General features: G+C 46.7%; 1 protein-coding gene across 5 annotated transcripts; it reads right to left on the bottom strand.

The window, feature by feature from the left end:
• Positions 1–6,747: 6,747 nt before the first annotated feature.
• Positions 6,748–18,106, bottom strand: LOC146353337 (sperm acrosome membrane-associated protein 3-like). 5 transcript variants are annotated; one of them, XM_084832215.1, is made up of 5 exons: positions 14,660–15,420; positions 12,263–12,480; positions 11,248–11,406; positions 10,516–10,594; positions 6,748–7,022 (listed from the first exon to the last, which is right to left on the bottom strand). In XM_084832215.1, the coding sequence occupies exons 1-5, from the start codon at positions 14,866–14,868 to the stop codon at positions 6,956–6,958; spliced, it is 732 nt and encodes a 243-aa protein (XP_084688341.1). In that variant the 5' UTR covers positions 14,869–15,420; the 3' UTR covers positions 6,748–6,955. The 5 variants fall into 5 exon arrangements, with proteins under 5 accessions (XP_084688341.1, XP_084688343.1, XP_084688342.1 ...); XM_084832217.1 differs by having other exon boundaries at positions 10,497–10,594; positions 14,660–14,937; XM_084832216.1 differs by having other exon boundaries at positions 6,749–7,022; positions 10,466–10,594; positions 14,660–15,402.
• Positions 18,107–21,083: the final 2,977 nt, after the last annotated feature.

Raw genomic sequence — 21,083 nt, 5'->3', positions numbered from 1 at the left:
CTTGGCATTCTTGGAGGGTCCAAGCGTTGCCTTGGGGGGTTGTGTAAGAGCGGTCGAGCGGAGATGGGGGGTTTTATCTCCGATCTCAAGGCACGTGAGACCTCCCAGGTTGCCTCATCTCTTGACCTTCCAAAAGTATTTATGGCACCTGGCGGGAGCAAGCGGAAATTGGTACCCTGTAGAGGTTGTTGGGTTTTTGTCGTTTCCTTAATCGAGTGTCTCTTTCATTCCAACGACCCTTCCTCAAGACCTTCTTCAATCGACTTGAGCTGATGGGGTGTGCTCGGGGAAATTTTGCCGCGTGTGGTTGGGATTTTGAAGACACCCAGCGGCAAAAGCCCCCGCTACACCCAACCTTCCCCGGGATGGCTTGTGGAATCAAAGGGGATGGGTGTCCGAAAGAAGGATGGAGGGCGCAGGAAAATTGGTTGGTTTGGGGGATCGTCTGGGAGACGTGTAGGTCGTGGATGCAGCTATGAAGGGGCCGTCTCCACCGGGGTCGCGGGACCACGTGGCTGAGATGGTCAAAGATCTGCCTTGAGGGGGCGGGTTGTGTGTGGGGAGGTCTGGGGGTCTTTTGGACGGGTGGAGAAAGGGTACCTCCCACTCTTAGAAGATCGTGGGGTGGGGTCTCTTTTTGGGGGTGGCCTGGCATCCAAGTGAGTCTGCAGGTGAGGAACTCGAGGATGATGTGGCAGCTGCGGGAGGGGGGATCTCGCGGCTACGAGGGTGGGGTCCGTCCGCTGCCTCGACGCCACCAATACGATGGCACTCCCTTGTGATTTTCAAACCTTGAGAAAGTGCTTCCTTGTATTGGCAACGTCTTGGTCAGGTTCCGTCTCCAGGGCGGGAAGTGGGAAGGGAGGGGCCCTGAGCCGAAGGAGGAGACCCTGATCGGATCTCCTCCTTCCCCCCCCAGCCCCTTCCAACTTTTGCTGGGGAAAAAGGCTTTCGATCTAAATCCCGTAAAGCTCTCCAACGCCTAGCCAGGTACGCGGGGCGGTCCGCCATCCACTAACGGTACAACCACTAGGGGGCGCTGCGTGAACCGATTCAAACTCCTATAGCGCCTCTAGTGGTGGAAATGGTACTGGCGGCGGCCTTGCGCAACTTGTCTCCGTGCATTTATTAAGTGTCCATTTCGCATAGAACGCGCGTGTGGTTCTTTGAACCAAGCATCATTCAGACGATCTTTTCGATCCAGGGGTAGTTACGGGTCTTGTTTTGAGGGCGGGCTTTTTTGTTTCGTTTTTAAAGGTCAACCGGGACTGCCTTTTTTCCCGCGCTGCCATATGCTCACCAAGGCTGCCTTACCGGGTGAGCGCTGAGCCAGCCTCGGATCGGCCCCTTGCCCGCGATCGCGGGTTGCAAATGGCTGATCCGAGGAGAAGTCCAACGGCTGGCCGTCCCGGGAGAGCTTCGTGTCGAGCTTCGTGTCGGGCTCTCCCGTTGCCCAATGTCGCGTCTTAACATTGCCTTGTAAATAGCATTGAAATGGGTCAGCCTTGCTTCCCGGTTTTCAGGGCTCGATCTGTGCGCAGTTGCTTGGGAATGAGCCCCATTGAATGCAGCGGGGCTTGAGCTCCCCAAGTAAACACGCACAGGAATCCGAGGCTCCTGTGTAGCGCCATCCTATTGCTGGCTGGGGAATGCAGACAGCTGTGGGGCTTTTTTTTCTGTCTAGCTCTCCATTTACTTTTATGCACCGTTCAGTACACTAGATCCAAGTTCCTTTAACCACAACGCTCTGTCCCTTCCCAATTTTGAGACATCTGCAAAATGTTTTTTACCTTTTTCTTTTTAGGATGTAAATACAAACTTTCCATTCACAGGCCTAGAAAAGAGCTTCCTGAACCCCACACAGACAGTGGTACTTTCTTGTTATAATGGATTCAATTAAGTGCTATATTGTTTGTGTGGGGTTCTGGCCTGGCTGAGCTACGAGAGTCTCCCCACTTTTAAAATGGCAGGAACTAGCCTTGGTGGGTCTATGGCAGGGGCCAGTGACACAGAAAAGCCGTGTTCGACTTTTGCCTGCTGCTAAATTTTCTCTCTTAATATACTGTTTCTCTTTTCGTTTTTATGTCTTTCCCAGGATAATAAGGCATGTCCTGTTCCATCTGGAAATGGAAGCCAGTCAACCACTCTGAAAACCTGCCTGGACCAGACCTGAATATTTTATCATGTGCATGTAGCAATGTGTGGTGCTTTGCAAAGTAAATGGTAACTGAAACCCAAGCTGTTGCTCCAAGGTGCTTACTGTCTTTTAACTTCTGCAGTATGGATCTTCAACCCCCACCCTGACTTAACTTTGCCCAGACATTGGCACTTTCTACTTTGTCTCTAACCAGGAAAGTGCTTCATTGTTTGGGTGAGGTTCTGGCTCAGGTTCACTCATTTTTAATGCCGCAGGGGATGCCTCTTCCTCCTGGAGGTGACTTCACCACAAGAGTGCTTCTGTGTTGTTTGCTGTCCTAAGTGCTCCGTGATGAAGTAGCTTCTAGGGCGGCCCACACTCCTGCTCACTCCTCAAGTGTGGAGACTTTCTGGCCAGACTCTGCTCAAACATTAGCACTCTCCTGTTACAGCACCTTGGAAAGTGCTACATTGTTTGGGTAGCTTCCAGCTAGGATTCTCAACAAGGGTGTTTTCCAAGACCTGAAGCCTGTCATGTTTTTTTGTTTAAATGGGTTACAATTGCATTTATTTATGGTCTGAGCTTAATTCAAGAGCTGCAAAATGTATGGTGGCATGAACTTCACTATAAAATCCATAAGATCTACTCCATAAAATAAAATCCAAAATCTAAACTCTGGTGAAACATTGTAATTGACCAAAATGTCACAGTAATGAAGGTATTGGCATATTGTGTATTTTGGAATAAACCATATAGCCAAAACTAGTTCATCAAATGCATAGACAGGAAGGATGTATGTAAATTCCAAGTGTCCTGCTGTGCTTCTGATGAATTAGAAAAGGGGTGGGGGAACTGGCCCTCAATGTTCCATCCCCCACCTCCCATCAACATGGCCAATGTCCAGGGATTATGGGGTTTGTAGTCCCAACACCTGGAGGGACACTGGTTCCCCACAAAGCTAACCTGATGTCACAATCCTATCCAGGTCTACTCAGAAGTCCCATTGATCTCAATGGGATTTCAGTGGGTCTCCCGAGTATGACCTGATGAAAAGTGTTTGCAAACCTTCAGCAACTTGTTTCATCAGAAACTTGCTGAATGCCTGGGTTCATCACCCAACTCCCTGTGATCTGATCAGTTCATTTGCCACTCCCTTGCCTTGCTGCCCCATGCGTGAACCAACCTCCCATGCTAGCTATGCCAAATCTTAATTCAACCACTCCTGATCTCTTCATTACCACCTTTCCCCACTTAACTACTCCAGTGCTTTTTGAAAAAAAATGCTTACATAAAATAACAGTGCTGCTCCAACAGACAAATGTATAAACTAAACAGAATAAATGTATTGCCTTGAACTTTCATTTTAAGGTATCACATGGAACTGTGTTCTATAGTCCACTTTTAATCTGTCAGTATTGTTGCAAAATGTAGTAAATAAAGTTATGCTACATTGAAATTACTGGAAATGTCTTTTAAGTGACTCCTCTGCATGAAGCCAGGTTGCCCATTTGCAAGGGGAAAGGGAATTGCATCATATGGTTTCCCCAACACTTGGAGCCTCATGTACGTATAGGCTATACCACTTCAGACTGTAGAGACTTGCACTGAATATCCTATAAAAATCCCCTGCACATAGAGGAACTAGACAGCAGGGAAAAGGCTCTAGCCTCTTTTGGCACCTAATTCTCTATATGCAGTGAATTTGCTAGACTTTACTTTTGGGGGACCTGGAAGTGAAACTTTAAAAGAATTTGGCCTTTTAGGATGCCACAGGACTAGTCTTGCCATGTCTATCCTGCTCTACCAATTTATTAGCAGTTGGGAATGGGATGGGCACATCTGGAAACTAATCCAGAAGGCAAGTTGCAGGAGGCTGTTCTGTAGGGTCCGAAGTCTGCATGGAATCCTGTTTTGTGTCATCTGGTCTTATTTCCACCTCCACCCTGTCAAGTGGCATATGCAGCTGGGCCTTTAATGCTTCAGGGATTTCTTGAGGTGGAGAGTTCTACCCAAATAAAAAATTGCTGGCTCTCATGCCTTTTGCAGGAGCCAGCAAGACTTTGTTTTTCTGTGACTTCTATATTGTGAAGATAATGACTTCTTGGCTGTAATGGGACTAGGCAACCTGGTACCCTCCAGATGTTTTGGACCCATAACTTGATCATGCTGTTCCACAATTTTTTTATTGTACAACCTACATGCTTTTGTCCGCATGCGCTTCCTACACTTCAAATTGGGGAGTACAGCCACTTTGTGCTCGGACCACCTGGCTCAAAAAACAGGCCGTGCTAAGTTTCTGGTGCAGCTGTTAAGCATATACCACTAGCCAGGGCAAGACCATAGCTATGAAGGGCACTTCCATTAAAAATCAATGGGACTAGATGAAGTAGGGCTCTATTGTGCCTGGGCAATGAGTGTTCATCTTGTATCAGAATGGGTGAAGAGCTGAGAGGAAATAAAACTGCACACATCTTGAACCTTTGTACAAACCAAATGGATTTGTTTTGCATATTGGAAGGAGTGGCAATTTCTCCAGGATAACACTAACTAAAATATTGCTTCTGAGGGTAAAAAGGCTTAATTGCACAGCATTGGAGGTTTATCGATCTGCTGAAAATTGGAATTGAGTGGTCAAGGGAAAGGCAATATTCAGGTTAGAACTACTAGCAGCATCCAAATGAATTCCCTAGCCTAGGGCAAAAAAAAAAAATAATCAAATGGTACCGCTCCTGTTCCCTAACATACTACTAAATGTGAGGTGTAAACAATCCAGTCTCTTTCATACCAGAGTTCATTTAAATGAAGCTTTCAATGGTGTGATGTGTCCCAGTCGGATGCTATTTGGGCTAAATAATATCGGGCCAATAGACATTGGGTTGGTTCCATAGGCAATACTGTGCATGTAAGGCTCAGAACCCCAAATCTCACATCTTGGCTGATGCAGTTGCTGCTTCTTGGCAGCTATACCTGCTATGATCCATGATGCATTACTGAGCCACTGCTGTTCTGGGTGGGAATCGCCCCTGAGAAACGGTGGCTGAATCTGCCTTGTACCAAGTCAAGACCACTGATCCAGCTAGCATCCTTGGAAGCTTAATGGGAATTCTTCAGTGAGTATATTGGGGAAAACCCATCCACCATGACCAAAGAACAACTTGCTCCATCATTCACCAATCTTCCCCTGCAATGTGCAGCTGCATACAGCACGGTGCCCCATGCAGGCTGAAGATAATGGGACTTGTAGTCCAACATATCTGGAGGGCACCAGGTTGGAGAAAGTTGGAAGGCTCCATCGCATTCTCGGTTCAAGGGAGGGAACCAGGGAACCGTGAGTCCCAATAGGTCTGACCATACTGGGGTGCTGTCATAGATGTGCAGAGGTTCCCCTCAACAGGATTCAATGGTGAAAGGATTCACTTGAGGCAGAAAATTTGAAAGCCACAATCTAGCCCAGCCAGCATTCTCCACCCTGGTGCCCTACAGATGTTTGGGATCACTGTGCACTGAGAATGGAGGATTAAACCTCCCCTCCCCAAATACGTATCATTTCCTCCAGTCTCCTTTGACACCAATGGAGACTTTTCCTTTTTTTAACACCCCCCATGGGGGGGATAGTGTGTGGGAAAGGGAAAGTTTAATCCTCCCCTCCCAGTGTGCAGTGGTCCCAATCTGAATTGCGGCTGCATGGGCAGAAAGTAGATGTCCAGATGTTTTGGGCTTCAATTCCCAGCATTCTTGACCGTTGGCCATGCTGGCAGGGGCTTCTGGGAGTTGAAGTCCAAAGCATCTGGAGATTTACCTTTTGCTGGACTAAAGTAAAGAAAAACCTAATCCCCAGTTACACACTACATGATTAGTGTAAGGTGTAGTTTGGCTCTCAGTCTGATCCAGCCAGCGTGGCGTAGTGGCGAGGGTGTTGGACTAGGAGCCGGGAGATCCGGGTTCTAGTCCCCACTCGGCCATGGAAGCTCACTGGGTGACTTTGGGCCAGTCACAGACTCTCAGCCCAACCCACCTCACAGGGTTGTTGTTGTGAGGATAAAATGAAGAGGAGGAGGATAATGTAAGCCGCCTTGGGTTCCTTGCAAGAGGAAAGAAGGCGGGGTATAAATGGAATCAATCAATCAATCCAGGTAAACACTGGAACCTTCCTTCAGAGTTCCTATTCAACATGCACCCCATAAATCCAGCTCATCAGCTTCCATTAAAGTAGCGGTTTTCAAATTTCCTGTCTTCAGGGAACACTTTCCATGCTGACTTGTCTGATGAGGAACCATAGAATCCCAGCATGCTGGGATTATTTTATAGGATGCACACTCAGTTCACACAGGGCACTGGCCAGGTCTGTTAGGCCTCACTGTTGCCCTTGTTCAAATTGGGAACATACTAGAACACACTCCCCCAAAGCTGTACATTGCAGGGGGAGGTTGGTAACATTGAACAAGTTGTCTTTCAAGGAAGCTTGTCTGCCAAACTGACCTTCAAGCTAAGGAAGCCCTGATCAGCTTCTGAAGGGCTTCTTGGAATACACAGTTTGAAAATTGCAGGCCTCACAGATCCCACCACACACACAGTCACATGAGCTGTAATACACGGCATCTCAATCACATAGTCTGAATAAATATTTTTATACCACAAGATTTAGTTCTCAGTGTCCGAGTTACAATCTCTCTTCTTCCTGGAAGGGCCATCTTCAAACAAATGTATTCTTGTAGCGCTGTTTAGCTCCAGGAAGGCAATGGTCCAGAGGCATTACTGCTGCCACGCATTTCCACAACCTGCTTTTCCCTTATTTTATTTTACTTTTTCCTCTTTCTCTCACAGGTCACATCCTTTCAACCAGACAGACATTTGAAGGCCTTCACAATTTTCCTTCCAACTCATCCTGAGAAGGAAGAGAGAGGAAGGAAGGAAGGAAGGAAGGAAGGAAGGAAGGAAGGAAAATGAGACAGAGGGAGGGGAGGAAGACAGTGAGAGAGAGAGAGAGAGAGAGAGAAACATATTAATAAACTCAGCCCAAATAAATATAGGACATAAATTTAAAGGGCCCAGCCCACCTGTACCTTCTGCTGGGCAATCCCCATAGAAACAGATAAGAGCCTGGCAAGAGCCCAACTAAACAACTGGCTTCTGCGGGAAGAGATGGCTTCCAGAGAAGCTGCACAGCCTCAGAGATGACTACACTGAAGGTGGGATCTGGTGAATTTCACGGGAAATCTAGAGATCCTCTGAGCCAGGAATAAATCCCCAAGACTGGGATAGATGAAAGCAGAGGACACGAAGGGAATTATGACCAAGACCAGCCCAAGAAATGTTGGTGCCTGAGGTGAGAAATCCAAATGGCAGCCATCCAGACTTCACTTGGGGCACAGTCCACTAGGAAATTCTCATTGGATTGTGCTCCAAATGTACACATGTCGACACTGTAATTTCAAAAGTCCATCCTTTGAATGCTGTATACATGCTTTCTTTGGTAGATGTATATGAGCTTTTGGGAATGGTCAGGGTCTATGTGGAGTAGAGAATGGGATGTTGGACTTGGACTAAAGAGAAGCCCTATTCAGGCAAACTGTATGATTACAAACACAGGGAGTGGGAGAACATGCTGGCTCCAACTCCACCATCACATCTCCATTAGCCCCACCCGCCACTATCCACAGATTGGGGAGCTGCCACGTCCGTAAAAGGATCGTGCTCTACATATGTGGATCCCCCATGATGTGGAACTCTGATCATGCAGGGTTCCACATATAGGGAGGAGGCTACGCAAAGCCCTGCCTTTGAATCCCCACAGAACTATGTGCTTTGCTGGGTGAACCTCGGTCAGTTGTTCTCTTTCAGCCGATCCTGCCTCACAAGGCTATTGTGAGGATAACATGGGAAAACCCCATTCATGCTGACTTGAGCTCTTTAGAGGGAAGGCAGGATAAAAGTGCAATAGTGCTGGTTTTAACCTTTTAGGGCACAATTCTATGCATGTTTAGACAGGTTTAGGCCCTTGCTGGGGCATGCTGGGAGTTGTAGGACTTGTCTCTGTCTAAACATGCATAGGATTGCACACTTAATCTATAAAGTCTTACAAGGCTCAGGTATACCATACCTGATGCCTCCTCCAAGGGAGGTTTGGAAGGCAGCAACAAGGGAGAGGGCCTTCTCGGTGGTGGCCCCTCTATTTGCAACATACTTCCCAGTGAGGCCTGCCTGGCACCAACATTGTCATATTTCCAGCACCAGATTAAGAATTTCCTCTATTCCCAGGCATTTGACAGCATATGATAGACTTCTTAATTCAGCTGTTTTATCAGGTCTTAGTATTTTATTACTAATTGTTTTTAGGTGTTTGAAATTGTATTTTTTAAAATGGTATGTTTTTAATCGCTGTTGTAAGACGCCTTGAGTCTTTTTCTGAGAAAAGTGTCTAAATAATGATAGATGATAGATAGATAGATAGATAGATAGATAGATAGATAGATAGATACATAGATAGATACATCGATAGATACATCGATAGATAATGTTAATATGCTGTCATAAAAAGCTTTGGCCATTAGTTTCAAATGCTGAACTTCAACCTCTCACTTGCATTGTGCTAATTCTATAGATGTGTACAGCAGGGGTGGGCAGACTTTAGGCTTTTGGCATACAAAATGGGGGTGGGGGGAAGCAGACATACATTTAGAATTAAGGAACAGGATTCCCTTGAGCACATGCTCAACTTAGGGAATGGTGTTTAGAACCAGGACTGAGTTTCCAGTCCTTTCGCACAAAAATCTATTCCTGTGCCCCCATTTCAGCAGTGTAATTTAAGAACCCCATCACCAAAAGCCTTTGTGTTGTTGCTATTGTTGAACGATTGGGAGTCAGAAAACCCTGCCTGTGATATATTGCAAATCATTCAAGAGATCTTCCAGTAGATCTCAATCTACCTTTCGTCCACTCCTGATGTACAGTCACTGTCCAGAATAGTCACTAGCATTTGAGAGGTAGCAGTTGTGCATGAACAGATGTCCTCATTGCTCCTAATTACTGTTTGGTGTTGGAATTTAACCACATGAATTGTAAGTAATAATTCAATAAATTGAAAAAACAGCAAGGAAAGAGACTTTCCTGATGGGGCATGATTACAAGTTCACACCCATCACAGTCTGGGTTCTGAATCAGCTGCTGTAACATTTTTGCAATTGAGTTGTAAAGTTATTTTGCCAAATTAGATTGGTTTTTACATTGCAGATTGCAAAAAACAAAACAAAATACCACACCGGTAGCTGTTTTGACCATAAGAAATACCTTTATTAGGTCAACCAAAAAAAATCACAAAAATTGTGCAAGCATTTGAGATCTCCAGATCTCTTCATTGGGCAAGATGTTACAAAAAGCAGGTTGTGTGGGAGTAAGGGAGCTCTCCTCCCCCACCCCCCACCCCTTCATCTTGGGACTCTAAACACGAAGACACTGTGACTTTACCATCAAGTCAGATTATTGTCCTCCCCTATTACCACCCCTGCCCCCCCAACACACACACACACACACACACCTGTTTTTGTAACATCTTGCTTGATGAAGATATCTGGAGAACTCAAAAGCTTGCATGTTTTTTTTTTTTGTGATCTTTTGGTTGACCTAATAAAAGTATTACACTAATATGGATTTTTAAACTACAGGTAATTTGTATTTTTGCTATTACAGATCTAGATATTGGCTACCTGAAGAGTTTGATACCATTACCAGCACTGAGAAACTATGGGATTGTTATTGCATTTGCTTTGATCAAATATCAATATATGGATGGCTTGTGTAGGGTGCTGAAGTGAGCTTTAATAAGGTTTTGTGGGAAAAGTCCAGTGGCTCAGTACTCATCAGCCATTATTGAGTTCTGTGTCTTCATTGACTTGCGTGGACTTCCAGATCTATCCGTTATTTGGAAGTACCAAATTAACGAGGGATTTTCATTTGGAGATTTTGTGGCTTTGTAAAGCATTATTTCTTCTTTTTAGAAATATCCTGTGGCATCAGTTCCTTGTATGGTGAGTTGGGTTTTTTTTTTAATGTTAAGTGCATTATAAAAATGGTTCATTCCAATTCTGTACCTTACTTTAATAATTATTTCCATTGATTGATGTCTCTGGTGATTTTTACCTTCTCAGTTACTATCCATCTTGTGTCTATCTACTTCTGACTGCCACATGTCCAAAACGGCGGGGGGGGGGGGGTTACTAACAACAGAGGCTGGATACCCCCACCATGCTCTGCTAGAAAATTTCCCTGTGGCATCTGAGCTTTGCCCAGCATGCAATCACAGTCCTTTGAGTGCAGGGGCTTAATAATCACCAAATTGCATCGCTGTTCCCATGTCCCATACCCCCTACAGATCCCTTTACCAGGCCCCCAGGCCTCTGTATCCTTGCACAATCCTCATGGCACAGATGATATCATCGTTGATGTCACTGGTCAGGAAATCTGTGAGGACAGAGAAAAACAGGGCATGAGGGGCTGTGCCAATGCACAATAAATAAATAAATAAATAGACTCCTGTTCCTGCAAAGGTGACCCACAAGTTCAACCTGAGCCTCTGCCTCATCCCTTCCTGTCCAAAAGGGAACTTGCTTACGAAACCCTTGACCTAGTCTCTGTGGATCAGCACATCTTCTAACTACAGGCATTCCCAAAGTGTGTGCCACGGTATGCTAGAATATGACATGAGAACTAATGAATCAAAGTCTTCTTTGAGTCCAAAATGCCCACTTACATAGGAGGTTGCCCACTGCTTCTCTGCATGATTTACTGTTCTAGCCTTGCCTCCTTCCAGTCATCTCCTGATGGGGTGGGGGAGAGATAATTCTGCTGGGTCTCTGCATTCAGCGTTCTTAAATTATTCAAATACAGCAGCATCCGCCCTCGTGGCAGGCTGCCAGCGTGTCTCCGCTTAGGTCACTAGCCTTCTTCCATTCAGAAGCTATGCTCAGATCAGTGATTCATACAGAAGCACGGGGGGCAGACTCCACAGGGTGGGTAATTCTTACAGTTGCACACTGAAAGTAAGGGCAGAGCTATTTTTCATACAGCTGCAGTGTCATGACGTAGAACTGAAGCCAACCCACTTCAGAGCTCACCGCTGCAATGGATTCTGCAGATGTTCGGTGTAATGTGCTTGTAATCTTCACACCAAAGGCGGCTGTTGATCTGGAAGATGCCGTTGCTGGTGCTGCCGTCAGCTTCATGGTCCACAACTGCCGTGTCAAAGTGGCTCTCATAGAAGGCCAGGCAGACCCCTGTAATGTGGAGAGGGAGAAGGATCCAGGAATTCTCCACCAAGGTTAACCCAAATTCTGCTCCTGGAAAAGCTGGAGCATTTTGCCACTTGTATAAATTAAGAAAATTAAGCATATTTGATTTGGTTCTTGTTTTTCATAATTTGTTTTACTTCAGCTAGTCATGGGGCGGGGGGGGCAAGGAGCTTTTCTACATGAGGCTGTTAATCTGACGCATCTACTTTCAATTTGATTACAAAACTGAGAACCAGCTACTACCCCAGGAGTGTTTCCTTTCCTGCTTTTCCACTATATAACCTGTAGGTGGCACTATGGCATAGCGGAATAGGGCAAATACCCAAATGAAAATAGCATTTTCTTTCGCTTTCACAGCTGCATTTTCCCTGCCCTAAAAAAATGTGCTGAAAGTGCTGTTTACAAACAGAAGCAAAACTGGAGGGTCATGACGTCATCTAAAGAACCTGTAAACAACTGCACTTAGGTAATGAGAGCACAACAAATGCCTCCTGTAGAAAACTTCAAAAACTCCACCCCTAGACTAAGGATGGAGAACGGTGGCCCTCCAGATATTGGACTACAACTTCCATCATGCTTGACCATTGGGCATGCTGGCTGAGGCTGATGGGGTTTTGAGTCAGCAACATCTGGCAGGCCACAGGATCCCCCGTCCCTGGCCTAGACATTTCCAGATCCATCTTCACAGTCATAAGAAATGCGCCCTTTCCTTTTCAAGGTTAAAGTTCATAGGTTTGGACCTCTAAACTCCATGTGATATTTCTGTGCTCACACATGGGTGTGGAAAGCACAGTCCTGCCTCTACCCCTGCATCATCCCAATATAGGAGTAAGGCACTCACAGTCACCCAGGGTGTATCCCCGGTACCCATCCAAGCCAGCCCTCTTCAACACCTGGGCCAGCTCACAACGTCCAAAGATCTTCCCTGCAACTCTGGAGAGAAGGCAGATGAGGAGAGACAGCAGCAAAAGACACTTCATCCCTAGAAAAGCACCAGGAGGGACACAATGGCAGGGGAATGGCAGCAGGCAGGGTGGAGGTGGAAGGTTCCAAGATGGCCTAAGGGGAAAGAGCGAAGCATCATGAGACCTTTCATAGTGAGAGTCAGGGTGTTATCCAACAACCAGGTCATTTCATTTCATCCTGTCCCCACTGCTTGAGGAACCAGGGCGGGGGGTTAATTTTGCCTGACAGATGTGGCTTTTTCCTCAAGGTGAGCATTTCCCCCCACTTAACCACACCACACTCTGACTTTTCAATACATGTCCTCAACTGAAAATCAGCCCTGGAAATTAATATTCAAAATTTTGTTGAGTGCAAAGGAATACATTAACTTATTATTTATTAATTTACAATATATATACATATACCGCTCCACATCAAAAAGTTTTGGAGCGGTGAACAACAAAGAACAACATTATGCTTATATCCTACTCTTCCCTCTTGTTTATTGCATTTTATTTTTTCAGACAGTCTAGAGGTTTATATGGGGCTCTGAGCCATCGCCTCTCAAGTCACCACCGTTCATGTCCAGAGCTCATTAGCTTCACCATCGCTACAGGATTAAAAAGTCCCAAACCAACTGCAACTCCCAACAGCCAGTGGTGACGAATTGCGTTGTTGGCAGTCCAACAACATCTGGAGGGCCACATGTTCCCCATCCCTGTGCTATAAGTTAGTCAGAGATCATGCAGTCCCCAGTCTTAGCCTGAATTCAAAGACTCAGGCTATCGTTCTTCCTATACTTGCCCAAATACAGAATGTGAAGGGCAGATATCAGAGGTGGCAAAGACTTTTACTGATGACTGAAACCCTTGGAGAAGGACCAGGTCATTCAGCTGCACCTGTGCAGTGGCCTCCAGGGATCACCATAGACGACGATGTCATTGGTTTGCACCCATGCTGGTCAACAGAAGCCACTGCACAGGCCTGGCAGTGGAACACAGTGCCTTCTTCTGGGTCCTTGCCTGCTGGTAAGAGGAACTGCCCCACCTGCCTTGGCTAACACAGCAGCAAAAAGCTAAGGGAGGGTTCTCAGTCCTTACTGGCAACCAAGGAGAAGGTTCAAGCAATGCCAGTTTGTGCAGTGGCCATGAATGATGACATCACCAAGCCAAGCTGGTCACTGAAGGCCACTGGTCAGGTATATCAGCCCCTCCTTCTTCATCTCTGGTGAGCAGCAAGAGACACCCTTCCAGGGGCTGCCAAGTAGATTTACGTAGTAGTGAACTTTGGACACTGTTGATGATTTTCTTTCTTTGGACTTGATGTCCCATTCCCTTTCTTTATTTTAAAAGAAAGCTCAGAGCATCTAACGTGGGCCTCCTAGCTGTCTTCCAGCCAGCCAGTGATCCAACCCATGTACCCCATATCTTCATCTCTGATATAGGATTATAGGTGCTCCCATGCTACAAGAGATCTCGTAGGCCTGGTCTTAGCTATAAGGTAAAGGTAAAGGTGTCCCCAACCAGTCGTGTCTGACTCTAGGGTGCGGTGCTCATCCCCGTTTCTAAGCCGAAGAGCCAGCGCTGTCCGAAGACGCTTCCGTGGTCACGTGGCCGGCATAACTGAACACCGAGGTGCACGGAACGCTGTTACCTTTCCCGCTGAGGCGGTACCTATTTATCTACTTGCAATTTCTTGCTTTCGAACTGCTAGGTTGGCAGAAGCTGGGACTGAAGACGGGAGCTCACTCCGTCACGCAGCACTCGGGTCTCGAACTGCTGACCTGCCGACCTTCCAGTCTGCAGTTCAGCGTCTTAACCACTAAGCCACCGCGGCCCCGGTCTTAGCTATACTGCCAACTTAATCTGAAAAGGTGGCAGGTGTCCCCCCCCCACCACCACCTATATTCAAGAAAGGCAAATATAGGGCACCGCAGTTCAAAATTCCCCACTCCAACTGTGTCCCAATAGCTGTCACTCCAGAGTGCATGCCTCCAGTTTTAATTCACATATGAATTAAGCATGCCTTGACACCTGAGAAGTTCGGGAAACAGTGTACTAGACTGAACTTCACTTGTAGGGTTTGGGAAAGAACTTTTTCTCACCATTCCAGCCCTCATATCCATGTAAAAAAGCTAGGCCCCACTTCCCTCAGGACTCTAGCCTCATGCACCTGTTCTGCTCTGTTTATCCTGGAAGACCACATGTCCATCCCAAAGCAGCGGGTGAGGCCTACACCTCAGGAATCCACACCCAGCCTGGCTCCTCTACCACCCTCCTGGAGATCCACTTACTGAACAAGCACTGAAAGAGGTGCACTCGGGTCCCTCTGGGGTTGGAGGCAGAGGCTCCGAGACACAGGCGCTTCTGGAATCCAGCCGGGTTCCTGTGACATCACAGCGACTGGACTTCTAGAACGTTCCCTGTTCCCGCCCCAGCCCCTTGCTGTGCCCCATGCCCTCCAGGTGAGCACAGCGTAGCACCCTCTACCGATCTCATTCATCCTGCCCCAAGCAGTGCCGCTGCAGGTCCTCGAAGAGCAGAACTGTGCTGCTGAGTGCTGTGCGCACACAGCTCTGCCCTCTCCAGTATGGTGCCTCCACTGAGCAGGGGGGAAGGACTGGTCATGTGATCTACTGGGCACATAGTCCAGCGGGCTCCAAAGCTGAGTCAGGAGGAAAAAATAAGCGATGTCTAATAAGCGATTCCATTCCGTATATTAATTTCGACAGGCCTCCACTCTTGGTTTGGATATTGTGTGAATGAATGACAAAGAATAGATCCTTCTTCCAAAAAGTATCCATCCTTAATTCTTCTTTGGTGGATCTTTTGCTTCTCTCTAATGGAGCAAAGCAGCCTTCCCCAACCCGGTGCCGTCCAGATATGTGGGGACGACAGTCTCCATCATCCCCAGTCAGCATGAATTTGAAACAAGGGTGTGTGTGGGATTCTGTGCGTTTCAGCTAAGAACCACATTAAGCTGCAGGTGCAACTTAGCCGATTTAGGTACTTGGGACTGTGTATCCACACAGGCCTCAGAGCCCTCTTCAGGCACAGAAGGGAACAGAGTTGTGCAACATCAGAGCCCCTGAATGGCAGGCAATAAGAAGCCACTGGACTGGCCAAGCCTGGTACATGAATATTAGGACCAAGGCCTCCTGGCCTTGCCCAATTGACAGAAGTACCCCTTCTGCCTGCTGTATTACAAATCTGGGCCCAGGTCCCTGCTCCGCTTAACAACACTGCAAGAGCCCTGCTGGATCAGACCAAAGGCCTATCCATCAGTCTGTTTCCCACAGCGGGCAACCAGATCAGGGCCAGCTCCAGGGGGTGGCAGCGTTGGGCATTTGCCACAAGGCCACCAAAGGGCCCATTGTCCTGTGTTACCATTTCCACCTTGCAGAGTATCCAAGAATATTAGAAGCAGCCTAAGAGAACTGAGTTTGCATAGCTCGGTTCTTCCAGGTTAGAGCCCCTCACTGAGGGTGCTGTGTTCAAAGATCCCCAAAGTCCTGGAGCCAGCACTGAGCCAGATGGCCCTGGGAAACTCACAAGCAGAACGCGGGAGCAATAGATGTCTCCTGCTGTTTGTTATTCCAGCAACAGACAGCAGGGACCCCGGACTGGGGGAGCGGCCCCATCTGGAGTCCAGAGTTGGATACAGCTGACCAACTTCATTCAGGGCCATCAGCCACAGTGAGGAGAAAGATAAACGCAATCTGATAATCCATCCCAGCCAAATTGTTTTGGAAACCTTTGATATGATGCACATTTCACAGCTTTCCAATTCCTGACTTGTATTAGCCAGCAAAACGACTATTTACATTTGTACCTGAATTGTTTTCATAAACATTCTCATTTATGGGTGTTGCTTTGATTCTGTGGTTGTTAGAGAAAAACGATGTGTAAAAAGGACTTGAAATCTGCCACACTGATGTAAGATGAGAGGACATTTGGGGGTACCCATCTGGGGTACCTCAAAGTTGGATTTCTATCATAGAAATAGAAACCTTTTGAAATCCCACTGCTGAACGGAGGCCAAAAATTACCCCTTCCCCGCAGCTTGTTAGTCAGACTGTCGCTGCCTGGCTTTTTGATGTAATGATGTTACGATTTCCATTTAGTCTCTTAACTGTATATATATAAAATATACCGATAAACAAAACAAATATACAGAGTATAAGGTAATGACGAACCTGTATACAAACATCCACGGTACAGAGAATTAAAGCAGTCAGATACCTTTATTAAAACAGTCTACCATGCACGTATCCTGGGGATGTTAACATGTCAATTTCGTGCCATGAATGTTGCATTTCTAATGTTGCCCCCAGGTGGCGAGAATTGTTATTGGATTTGTGCGCTATGTCTGGCTGCTCAAAAACCAGCTTGCAGTGGGGTGAGCCAGGCTGCTGAATACATTAATTCCAGGAGTTAGCTTGTTGGGAGAAAATTCAAAGGGAACGGCACCCTCCCATCACAATAAAAATTTAATAATAAAGTCTCCTCCTCAAGCTCACGCCGTCCAGGTGTGTTGGACTATGGTGCCCATTATCCCCAGCCAGAGATGATGGGAGATGTAGTCCAACAAACCTGGACGGTGCCAGCTTGCGGGAGGCTATAAAAAAGGAATGGGTAGGTCCAGTTTTGCCTGCTTGTTACCTCAGCAGGGGGGAACCTTATTCCCCGGGAGCTTCACTTATAGACTGGTTGGTTCTCCATACTATATCCCTCTGGCGCAAGCCTGACAGCATTAGTAGCAGTTCTCTACATGAGCATAAGCCTATGTGCTCTTGGCTGCCCTGGCCTGCCCAGCCCCTGCTTCCTTCTACAGGGGTGTCTCCAGGCCCTTGTCAAAGTGGCAGCAGTGTCAGATGGCTACAAACCAGCATTTTAAATTCCCCACAGTGCCCCCATGCAATTTCCCACAAGGGTTGTAGACCCAGCCACCCAGATTCATGCTGGTCTACCGTGTCAGACTGCGGGGCCAGGGGCTGATGCTGGGCCCTTGGTGGCGGCTTGTGCATCGCCAAAAAAGAGGGCAAACGGGGATAGGGATTTGCATGAAATGTGCATATGCTAATGTATAATGCAAAATTAGTAAGAATTGCATTAATACAATACATTTTCCCATAGTAGGGACTGGGGAAGATTATGACTAGTGCCTCTATTCAGTCTGCTGCCTAGGTGCTAAGCGTTGGTGGGTAATTTCAAGGCCCCTCCCTGGTCTCCCTTCTTACAGTTCTTTATCTTTAAACCAGACTTGCTCTACTAGAGAGGCCTCCAAACAGAGGATGCCTTCAAACAGAGGGCTGTCCTCTGTAAAGTAGGGCACATGACCACCCTATCAGGGCCTGGCCTTCCAGAACACACACACCACCATTCCTGCCTTCTAAGACTCCATTCCTGTTCCCCGAGCCTATCCAATATGGCAGGCGTGGACAACTTGTGGCCCTCCAAATGTTGTTGGCCTACAACTCCCATCATCCCTCACCATTAGCTATGCTGGCTAGGGCTGATGGGAGTTGCAGTCCAACAACATTTGGAGGGCCTTCAAGTTGCTCACCCCCGCACTATGGCTAAAACCTTGGCTTTGGCCCTGACTCGGTTCTTACATCAGCATCTGGGAATTTCTTCCTCGCATGTTGTGTGTTTCTCCATAAGAAACGGATTCAGCCAGCCATGGCTCCACCAGGGTCAAGAGTCAGCCCAGTTTTCTCAGTGGGTTCCTTTCATGTAGTAAATTCTTACTCTCACCACATGAGGGAGCACTCAAACTAAACATTCCCCTACATATCCCAGAACTAAGTGGTGAAATCTAAGACTAAAGGACACTTACTTATGAGAAAGCCCTACTCAGCTCACTGGGCCTTATTCTCCTGTGAGTAAATTGGGTTGCTCTTTTAATGTTTTTAATGTTCTTGGGGTTTTAAAAATCATGTTAAGGTTTCATTGTTTAAAATTTTTGTACACTGCCTAGATGGCTTTGTAGCAAATAAGGCAGTATATAAATGTTAATAATAAAGAAATAAAAAAAAACATGCAGGGGATTAGGCTGCAACACAGCAAAAAGAAACATAAGAACTGGGCTAATATGAGACAAGCAGGGAAGAAGGGACAGATTGCTTTATAGGTATACCCACCTGTACATGAAATATTTTACCTTGTTTTGGTTTGGATGGGCCCAGGAACAATGGGAATTAACCAACCAATGCTCAGCACCAGTGGTGTAGTGGAGGCAGGGCTCACAGGGACACAGCCCAGGCACTTTTTCATTAGCAGGGACTCTGATGTCATCTGCCGCCCCCCCCCCCCTCAGGATTCCCTGCTCCCTCTGAGCTTAGCTGCGATCCTTATTGTAGCTGTGGGGGGAATGAATTTTCCAAGCAACAGTATATTGTTCCATGTTGGAATGCAAAGTATTTGGGATGCCTTGGTCTGGGATGGGCAATTAAGACCTATTCGCTTTACCAAAGACGTGCTCCTGGTGGAGATGAAAACTCCTAGAACTGGTTTGTTGACATGGATCGACACAGCTGCCTGAAATTTTTGGACCGCCCTTGGAGACTGTCAGAATGAGCTCCTGCATTTCCAAATTTACCACTACACCACTGCTTAGCACAATGGATTTCAGTGGGAGAGTGAAATCAACAAGACTTCAAGTGCTTGACTTGGCTGGATTGTGCCAACTAATATTGGGCAGCTGAGACCTGTATTTGAGAAAACCCATTTGCAAGGATGTACAAACTGGCATCCTTCGCAGCTGTGAAGGGCCTTGTTATTACACATTAACCTGTGCTGCAGACCCCAGGTGAATGCCTTCGCAAATAGCCATGTGCTAGATTTTCCACTGGACTTGGAATAACAGGGAAGAATGAGTGGGCACAACATCTTACTGTTTACTCTGGGTTCAGAAGCTGGGAGAGTAGATAAGATGGTGAAAGTCAGGAGACGGTCATATTAGATTTCTTTAAGCAGTGAAGGTTATGAAACACGATATTCCAGAGGTCTGCGTGCTCTTATTCAGTCAATCTCTATTTCAAAACAACAACAGATATCCATAGACACTGTGCTTCTTACCAGCAGCAGCAACTGGCCAGCCATAGCTAATTTGGTCATTAGACAAAATAAATCTCACAGGTCTTCTATTCATGCACATGTTCACAGTCACTAGCTACAAACCCATCTATCCACTCTGCTGCAACTCCATCACTCCTTTTCAGCTAATGCCAAGGGAGCTGTAGTGGTCTGAGTCATTGCCCCGATGCAGTAGTGGATGGGTCTGGGCTAGCAAGCTGAAGACAGAGATACTTATGGTTAGTAGACAAGCTGATCCAGGATTGGGAATATGACCTGTTCTAGATAGGGTGGCACTCCGTCTAAACGTTCAGGCTTGCATTTTGGGGGGTGCTCCTGGGTCCAGGATTGCTTCTGGATGCCCAGGTGCCCACTGTGGCCAGGAATACCTTTGCTCAACTGTGGCTCCTTCCTGGAAAAGATGGATCTGGCCACTGTGACATATGCCTTGGTCACTTCCAGGTTAGATTACTGCAACATGTTCTACTTGGGAGTGCCCCTGAAGAGTGTTCAGGAACTGCAGCTGGTACAAATTTGGCCCAGTGGCCAGGATGGTTTCTGATGTGTGCTTTTCATACCACATTATGCCAATTTGGCTTCTATTCCGTATCTGTGCTTAGTTCAAGGTGCTTGTTCTTATCTATAAAGCCCTAAACGGTTTAGGACCAGGATATGGGAAAGACCGCCTCTTCCTATATAAACCTGCTGATAGGGTTTTTTTCCCCAATCATTTGATTTTATTGCATATAACCCACAGACCTTACAATGCTCAATCATCATCAGAAGCCCTGTTTTTTGTCCCACCACCTAAAGAGGTTCAGTTGGTGGGAACTCAAGACAGGGCCTTCTCTGCAGCAGTATCCTAATTGTGGAATTCCCTCCTGAAAGAACCATCCCTGATGGTTAGTAGGAGGGCAGTAAAACATTTTTATTTTGTCTGGCTTTCAAAAGTGTGTTCTGTTCTGCCTCTGTTGCAACAAGCATCGCTGCCACTAGAGAGGTCTGAGTTACACAGAGCAGGTTTCCCAGGAAAGCAGGAATAGGACAGCACCACAGAGAGCTCCAAGTGGGGCAGGGGCTGGAAGCCAGACAAGTTTCTCTGCATGTTGCTCCAACAAGCAGCAAATCATGACTGAACCTTAAGTAGGGGTCTGGCTTCCTTTAGGATGGTTAGCCCCGCCTCCACGCTGACTAAGGCCTCTTCTCTTAAAGTGGCCTGGTCTGTTTTAGCAGCCTTAGGCTGCGATGATGTGGGGGTGGCTGTGGCATGCTGGTGTCTTCATGACCGGAGTCCTCAGAATCTGACGATGGCAGTGCAACCTCCTCTGGATGTAGGGGGTAGGATGCTGGGGTCTTCCTGAGGAACCAGATCCTGAGGAGATGGAAGCCTCATGATGCCTTTTTGTGACCTCTCCCTGAACCGTTAACGCAGGAGCTTCTTTGTCCGAGGATGAAGTTTGGGGTCCTTGTCCATGGCACAGTGTGTAATTAGAATATTGAAGTTTTAATTTCTCGACCCTATTTGTTTTTAATGTTTGCTTAAATGTTATTTATAATGTTTTAAATTGTTTAATGATTTTATTGTTTTAGTATATTGTAAGCCATGGGGGGGGGGGCTGTTTAGGGCTGAAAAGCAGTTGA

Source organism: Heloderma suspectum, chromosome 2, assembly GCF_057233095.1.
Source record: "Heloderma suspectum isolate Gila_16-S chromosome 2, 16-S_ref, whole genome shotgun sequence".
NCBI classification, from domain to species: Eukaryota; Metazoa; Chordata; class Lepidosauria; order Squamata; family Helodermatidae; genus Heloderma; species Heloderma suspectum.
This window is presented reverse-complemented; position numbering and strand designations above follow the sequence as displayed.

Excerpts from the sequence above, each read along its gene's own strand:
- LOC146353337 (XM_084832215.1), bottom strand. The coding sequence starts at position 14,868 with ATGAATGAGATCGGTAGAGGGTGCTACGCTGTGCTCACCTGGAGGGCA. Across the intron at positions 12,481-14,659 it reads CCTCTTTCAGTGCTTGTTCA|GCCATCTTGGAACCTTCCAC; the intron begins GTAAGTGGATCT and ends CTTTCCCCTTAG. Across the intron at positions 10,595-11,247 it reads CTGCAGAATCCATTGCAGCG|ATTTCCTGACCAGTGACATC; the intron begins GTGAGCTCTGAA and ends CTGTCCTCACAG.